This window comes from Moschus berezovskii, chromosome 2 (genome assembly GCF_049115385.1).
Source record: "Moschus berezovskii isolate FMDL1 chromosome 2, NW_MosBer_1.0, whole genome shotgun sequence".
NCBI lineage: Eukaryota > Metazoa > Chordata > Mammalia > Artiodactyla > Moschidae > Moschus > Moschus berezovskii.
This window is the reverse complement of record NC_142461.1, coordinates 132,718,463-132,726,906: the sequence shown is the minus strand read 5'-3', so window position 1 is coordinate 132,726,906 and position 8,444 is coordinate 132,718,463. Positions and strand designations below refer to the sequence as shown.

Here is an 8,444-nt window from a genome sequence, read left to right as displayed (position 1 = left end):
AGAGCCCAGTTTGATTCCTGGGTTGGGAAGATCCTCTGGAGAAAAGATAGGCTACTCACTCCAATATTCTTGGGCTTCCCTGGTAGCTTAGATGGTAGAGAATCTGCCTGCAATGTGGGAGACCTGGGTTCGATCCCTGGCTTGGGAAGATCTCCTGCAGGAGGGCATGGAAACCCATGTCAGTATTCTTGCCTGGAGAATCCCTGCAGACAGAGGAACTTGGTGGGCTACAGTCCATGGGGTAGTGAAGAGTCGGACATGACTGAGCAACTAAGCACAGCACAGCACAGATCAGGTGGCTCAGTGATAAAGAACCCGCCTGCAAGATGGGTGACGTGGATCTGATCCCTAAGCCAGGAAGATCCCATGGTGAAGGGAATGGCAACCCAGTTGAGTATTCTTGCCTTGGAAATCCCATGGATAGAGGAGTCTTGCAGGCTACAGTCCATGCGGTTGCAAAAGAGTTGGACATGGACTTAGTGACTAAACAGCAGCAGCAGATCTAAAATCTAGGAAGTGGTGAGAACACTCGTTTTTAGAGTAATAGAATCCTGAATCTACCACTTATTAGTTTAGCAAACTTGAAACTTCTTTGAAGCATAATCCCCTCATACATGACTTGAGAAAAATAACAAATACCTTTCAGTGTTTCTGTGAAAAATTGGACTAGTAAAAATTCACCCACTAGGCACATATTATAATATGCATAATTCACTGGAATTGTGACAGCTATCTGAGCTCTCCATTCAAGCACTGAGGCCTAGAATCAGTTCTTTGGGGACTGAGAAATGGTCAAGTCTTCCTGAATTCAGCCACATCTATTAAACAGACACACCTGGTCAACACCTGTATATGTTTCACTTTCTCCCAAATTTTAATGTAGAACCTAAAGCCAACCATAGAAGAAAAGCCCGGGTCACAAACTTACAAAGAGAGAATGCTAAGTTATCTCAGTTCTCCTGAAAATATTTGCTTGGTCCCTATCGTAACATGTGCTTTTGGTATGATGGGAAGAGGCGACTGAAGCTGGAGGAAACTCGGAGAGGTTGCTTTGGATTTTTAATCACTTTTATAAAAACTGCTTACATTTAAATGGAAATAGCTGTATTGTTATGCTGATGATATCTGTTTTACTAACAGATACTGAGTTGCAAGCACTGAGTGTTCATGGACACCGACTCTGCTACAAATCCTGTTATCACCTCTGTGCCCTCAGCACCCAAAACACTTCATGAGAATTGCAGATTCTCCATAAATGTCCTTAGTCTCTGTGGCTCCGTAAAGATTCCACACAAGATGCCTGAAAATTGGGCCAACCCTTTGGTATTGTGGTATTGATGTCTCAAGATGGTTTCAAAGTAGAATAGAAGTGGCAAGCACATGGAGTAGCTAATTTTTTTTTCTCTGCATTTCCCACTTATTCTTTTTGAATATTTGGCAAAGTATTTTTCAAGTCCTGGCCTCTCTCAGATATTCTAGTTAGAATTAGCAGAAGGGTGACTTTTTGATCCTTACTCAATGAATTCATTTAAGTGGAAGCAGGGCACTGTGTTAAGTGTGGTGGTGACAGAAGTAATCGGAATGGGACAAGTCGAAGTCAAAATTAGACTGTGGGGTATAGCTGCATTCCAATATTCCTCTGGAATACTTCTCCAGGGGGTATAGCTCCAAAGTGAAAATGCAAAGCTTCTTGGACTTCTTCTACCAGAATAAAGTAAGGATAATGCATTAATTGCCTGATCTTACCTAATAATCTCTCCTTTCTCTGAATTTCTGCTGGGTCTAATGTATGCCTAACGTATATGCTCTGGCTTATGCTTCTTGCTTTATATAAATCTTCTTTCTTAGTGTCTATATGTGTTCGTTGGAGACAGTGGGCATGCCTTTCATTTATTTTGTGTCATCCTCTCCCTCCAATGCTTAGCACAATGCAGGGTTCCTGGTCATTGCAGAGTAATTTTAAACCACTGACTCACCTGTGTTGTGTAGCACAGCCATTCTCGTTCTGCGTGGACTCGAGGTAGCAAATCCACTAGATTATGTGGAACTCTCTGAGGTCATTAAGATCTTGACAAGCGTTGAGTGTGTCAGAAAAACTCATGAACAATGCTCTTGAATGACATGTACAACTGGAAGTACTAAATTCCCTGCAAAGCTAGTTTAGGGGTAATAACACCACTCTAACTACTTTTAGGTGGTTCTTTGCAGCTTGAAACTTAGTTAATAATGTATTACTCATTTCAATGTCACTAAACTCTGTCCTGATCAGAGCAAAGCTCTGTTCTCAAATGAGGAAATTGGAGTGCACAGAGATAAAGGGCATAGTGTTTACAAAATGGGTGAGTGGCAAAGCTGATGTCTGAAGCAAGGCTTTCTGCATCCAAATACAGTGTCCTTCCCATCCCTGTACACCAACAAAGTGGACTCTTTTCTGCATAATAAAACGCTCTGGGACAAGAAGGAGACGTGGATGGATTTCCCTAAATAAGAGAGATGGAGAGATAAGGAGATGATCTTAACCCCAAGTATAATGCATTTGTCTAAAATAATTTCTTCACCTGGACATTTAACGGTCCTGTTCCAGAATCTGGGAAAAGAAGCAGAATGTAGCAAGGGGCCAAGAATAAGTCCTCCTTAGTAAAAAAGAAAGGGTTAAAATTTGACCCTTTGAAAGTTTAACATGGACAGTTTAAGGTTTAATTATCTAGGTACTAAAAACTAGGCTGAAAGTCTGTATTTCCTTCCTGATGTCTTTTCAGCTTATAGGGAAAAAGTGAAGGGGTGTGTGTCTGGGGGAAGGGTTAGGGAGGGAAGAATAAGACTCGGCTTTCTTTTTTTAAAAAAAAAAAAAGAAAGAAAAAGAAAAGGAAAGAGAAACAAACGTTTGCTTCTGTGATTAAGCCACATTTATGTTTAAAACAAATGAAATAGGGACAGTTCAAGGCACAGGGGCTTGTGTTCTGATTTGGTTGTTTACCATCAATCAGACCGTTGCTTGGCAGACACTGGATGGTTATGAGCCTGAACAAGCTGAAAAGGGGCAGGAAAAGAAGTGGAGGCAGCATTCTTCCTATTTAAAGCTGCATCGCTTGAAAAAAGTTTTCGCAGACTGTGCTGGAGCTGGTGCTGAAAAAGGGGGTTTGCAGAGGCTGCCCTGGGGCTGGTGCTGAAAGAAGAGCCTACAGCTGACTTCATGGTGCTGCAATAACCTGAGAATATACTTTTAACTCCCAGGAGGACCCACATGTCTAATATTTAGACATGATGGCAAGCTGGGTGGAAGCAAGACCTCTGCTCATTCTTACTGTTTTATTAGGGCACTTCGTCTCAATACAAGCCCAGGAAGAAGACGAGGATGGTAAGTTTGCCGTTTGCTGTCCTTGTGGTGTTTATTGCACGGTTTGGGAAATGGGTGGAAGAGCACGAAGAGGAGGTTCTGGTTTGAAGTTGAGAAGGGGGCTGACAGATTTGTACCTGGGAAACAGCTCGGAAGACAATCGGGGACATTTGTAAATCCGGAGCCTCTACATCTGCCGTTCGAAGAGTACTCTTCTGAATTCTTTTGGGGAAAGCCTAGGATAAGTCCTTTTGCCTGAATGTGGAGAGTGGGAAGTTTAAAAGAAAAGGAGAGTGCTTAAAACGGAGGGCTAGAGACACTCTTAGTTAGAGGAGGTCTGTTCTGTGGGCTAGAGTTCTCAGAGCAAGGAAAAGTCGCGGCAGAAGCAGAGTAGGGTGGAGCCTTTTTTTGTACTGAACTTCAGCTGCTTCATAAAATTCTTTGTTTAGAAAAACCTCTGTAGCCACTCTGTAACTGATTTTTCTTTGACTTTGGCTCCTTATTCTTTTCTCTTTATAGATTTTTGCGTCTCCTAGTTTCATTTGTGATCTCACAGTCACTTTTGCTTTCTGTGAGACAAGTCTCCTTTCTTTCTCCATGGCAGAGGTTGATAGAAGCCAGATTTCTTATTTTCCCACCCTACTGACTTGACTGTCAGGACAGTGGTGGTTCCCTGTTGGAGGCGGAAGGCAGGAAATCGGCATGTCTTATATAATTTATTTATCACGGAGTATTTGCATGGGCATTATTCATTAGACACAAGTTTCCTTTCTTCTCTTTTTTAAAAATGTAAGACAAATCTTGCCTGGTTACCAATTTTTTTCCCTATGAAATTTGCATATGTTAGGGTTGCTTTCTATGGTATGGTTAAGCAAAAATGTGTGGTTGCTAGCGAATATAAGAAAATATTTAAATTAGTTTCACATTGTTAAATCCTTACCCTCCAGGCCCGAAGTTTCAAATACAGACATGTACTCTTTCATAATAGGCTTTAAAGATTTTCATAACAATTTAACATCAAACTCAAGCTTTTAAAAGTTAGCACACTTATTAAACTTTTCTGTTACTGTCCTTCATATGTATATGTGTGTGTGTATATATTTAAAACCTGTTTCTGTGTATTTTTGCTCTATAAATATTCATAAAATTAATCTAGAGACCCCGAGGTCTAGAAAACATTTAGAGTGAAAATAAGAATCTGGGATGAATACCCAAGAATCTGTCCAGAGTCCCATAGAGGGGGCACTTTCTGAAATTTTGAAACTTTTATGTTACTTTTTATGTTTTAAAAAATGAGATAATTCATAGAAGATTAAACCTCTTGAGTTTCTTTGAAATGTTGTGAAAAGCATGTGTAGTTTGGAAAGGCTGGGGAGATAATAGAATAAGAAGTAGAAGTCAGGAAAGGGGAGGGAAAAATGCACAAAATTACTATAGCAATAGAAATATCTGAATATAAAAGAAGTCGACTCCCCTCCCCCACCAGAAAAACCAACAACTTTCATTCAAAATTTTGCACAACTTTCCTTGTTACTATATTTTAAGATAAATATTTTTCATTTATAAGGTATGAAAATAATTGAACATGTGAATAAATGAATGTTTTGTAAAGTATATGGAGTAGGCCATATGTTGAAAGACTTTCTCAAATAGCTGTAATTACATTGTAGGTGTTTTCTGATAAATGAGCAGAGTTCAATTTACCTTAATACTAATTTATATAAATGTTAGAAATGTGATGCTTGGTGCAAAAAAGCCCCTGATTCCATACCAACTCTCCTCTCCCCAATATATCCAAATAGCATAGAACATGGAATTCCAAACATTTTATAGAAAAAGGGTAAATTGCTTGCATGCATATTGTAAAAGAATAAATTGCTCAGCTATGTTATGTTCAGTTATGTTCTCAGTTAAGAGAATATGTGTGATGAAAATTCAATAGTAAAAGTAAATAGTTAAGGTCTTAATTAAAGGTGATATAAAAAAGAATTCCATAATCCAGGATATTTTGAACTACATAACTTGAGCTTACCATCCAGATTTTGGTTTAAGTTATATTGTGTGACTACTTGGCAATACTTTATTTTTCCTGTTCAGGCTTGTCACAAACTTAATAGAAGAATCAGAATTTTGAAACTCCATGTGATTTTAAGTTTGGAGAAGAGTAAGGTAAATGTTTTAAACTAAAGAAGTTTCTAAGGCATACATGCAAAACAATATGTTTTTCAAATTTTAGCTCTAAGTCATATAATGTGGTACTGGCTTTGTTTATGAATATGTCCTCTTTGAAATGTAGAGACTTATTATCATATGTACGTACATACTTATGAGGTTTTTTTCTTTTCAGGACGTCAACGTATATTTTTATTCTGTTTGACTGTGATTATTTTTACCGGAAATTTAAAATTTATATTTTACATAAATTACATATACAATGTCTTATAGAAATACTTATGAATGATGAGATAAAAGAAAACAAATAAAGCTTTAGGCCTCTTAGGCCAAAATCATTACTACTTCTCACTAAATTTTAAGAACTGAGTTGATTTTTTAAATTCATAAAAGTGAGAAAGATTGAGAGTTAGACTAAGTTTAGCTGGGAACTATTAAGTAAAATTAGGTAAACAAATGAGTTAAGATAACAAAAATCAGCTTTTCATGAGTTTGTGTGTGTGTGGAAGGATGTTGGTTGTCGGGGGCGGGGGGCTGCTTGAAGAGATTTTCCCATTTGTTTATTGTAGGAGAAAATACTAGCGTATTTATACTAATTTTCATATTCCTTAATAAAGGTCTAATACCTGGGTCTAATACCTAATAAAGGTCTAATATCTAATACTTAAATACATTTTTGTTATTAGAAGTGAACGTACTTAATCTTGGAAAATAATCTTTGATATGAATCATTGATTTCAGCAACAGAGAAACGGTGGAGAGAAGGAAAACTACAGAAGCGTACTGTTTTATTTCCAGAGACGACACATGTCAGTGCTTCTGAGGTCAGGCAGGTGACATCAACAAGTGAAGCAAGAGAGCGTATATCAACAGGTGATGGTAGGGCTGTGGAGAACTGAAGATGCATGCCCACTTGAAGCCATTCGTATCTAATGTTTTCAGAAAGTATTAACTAAGCCAAGTACAGTGTATTTTGAATGTCAAGTTTGGCTCATGAACCGTAAATTTGCAACCCTCTTATTTGTAAGCCTATACTAGTATCATGGACCCAAGCAAACTTCTGATTACTAAGAGATGAGGGGCTCACAGAGGATGAGATGGTTGAATGGCATCACTGGCTTGATGGACATGAGTTTGAGCAAGCTCTGGGAGTTGGTGATGGACAGGGAAACCTGGTGTGCTGCAGTCCGTGGGGTCACAAAGAGTCGGACATGACTGAGCGACGAAATTGCACTGAGGGGCTCACAGTTCTTTCTACAGCACATGTGCTTAGAAACTCGTTGCGTCTGGCTCTCTGTGACACCATGGACTGTAGCCCGCCAGGCTCCTCTGTCCATGGGATTCTCTAGGCAAGAATAATGGAGTGAGTTGCCATACCTTCCTCAAGGGGATCTTCCCAACTCAGGGAACGAACTCAAGTCTCCTGCATTGCAGGCGGATTCTTTACTGTCTGAGCCAACAGGGAAGCCCTTTCTATAGCATGCTTCCTGCATTTTTATTATATCTGGCATTTATCTCATCATTCAAATACTAATATCAAGAAACAATGCTTAATACTCAGCAGTACATGGATGGGATCATTTTAAAGGCAGTAGAGAATGCAAATATATAGTTTAAGTAACTTGTTCACTCATAAATTGTTTTAAACTTTTTACTGACTTCCCTGGTGGCTCAGACAGTAAAGCGTCTGCCTACAAATGCGGGAGACCTGGGTTCAATCCCTGGGTTGGGAAGTTCTCCTGGAGAAGGAAATGGTAACCCACTCCACTACTCTGCCTGGAAAATCCCATGAACGGAGAAGCCTGGTGGGCTGCAGGCCATGGGGTCGCAAAGAGTCGGACTTGACTGAGAGATTTCATGTCACGTCGACTGTTGAAATAGATACTTTGGATCATACTCATGTAGGATATGCACACTTTTCTTTTACAGTGAATGTTTTAAGCTAGGTCCACCTTCATATAACAGAATGTAGTAGTTTAAACAACAAAAAAGTGTTTTTTTCTTATCTTACAAGCTTCTAGTTTAGTAGTGAAAGGCTGGTTTACCAACTCTTCAGTTTTTTCTAGCTCTCTTATATTCTTAGGGTACAGTCCATGATGTGCTAAATTCCTAGACAGCTACTGGAATCCTAGCCATTATATTTACTTTCCTGGCTTCTAGATAGAGAATAGGAGATAAAGCCTGTGGTTCTTTTTTAATGGAGATTGTTAAGTCATCATATCATTTCTACTTACTTGTAAGTCATGTGGTCACACAAAGCTACAAGGGCTGCTGGGAAATGTAGTCTTAGCTGGGTAACACTGACAATGTACTGTGTTGAATAGAGTTATGGAGGATATAAAAGGGAGAATAGCTATTAGGAGGCAGCTGTAATCCTGGCCACAGTGGGCATAATTGTCAACCAGTTTCAGTAGAATAGAGCTGGTTTCAATGGACAGAATATAGTTGAGTAACCAGACTTACCCTGGTTATTGTTCATTCCTAGGTAGAACACAAAGCCAAGAACACCAGATGGCACTTAAACATTAGGTTTTTATTCTTTACGATTCTTTCCGTAGTCTCTTCAAATAAACTTTACTTTTATAAAAATTAGAATGAGGCTTTATTTGGGAGAGTATCTCTCTATATATGTGATAGGTTGATAGGTACCGTCAATTTTTTATATTGACAAATGCAGTGTAGATCATGTAGATCATGACTCTTTAGGTTAGTTGGTAAGCAGTCCACACAGATCAGTGCTGAGCTGGTTGCATAAAAAATCACCTGAAGAGCTTGTTGCCAGTATAGATTCTAGGCTTCTCTTGTTCCCAAATATCCTGATTTGGTGGTTGTGGATGGGATTTGCGAAGCTTTCTAGGTGATGGATTCATGCTGGTGAACCACTGTGTTAAGTCTCTGCCTAGATGCTTGATCTTGATGTGGCACCATTGACTTC

The 8,444-nt window shown here is 39.0% G+C and overlaps 1 protein-coding gene across 1 annotated transcript in view; it reads left to right on the top strand.

Annotated features, from left to right (window-relative positions):
- Positions 1-3,254: 3,254 nt before the first annotated feature.
- Positions 3,255-8,444, top strand: part of COL5A2 (collagen type V alpha 2 chain) — a 154,993-nt gene continuing 149,803 nt past the window's right edge. The window contains exon 1 of the mRNA XM_055396899.2: positions 3,255-3,358. Coding sequence (XP_055252874.1) covers positions 3,262-3,358 — 97 coding nt within the window. The 5' untranslated portion in view covers positions 3,255-3,261. The remainder of the gene's footprint in view (positions 3,359-8,444) is intronic.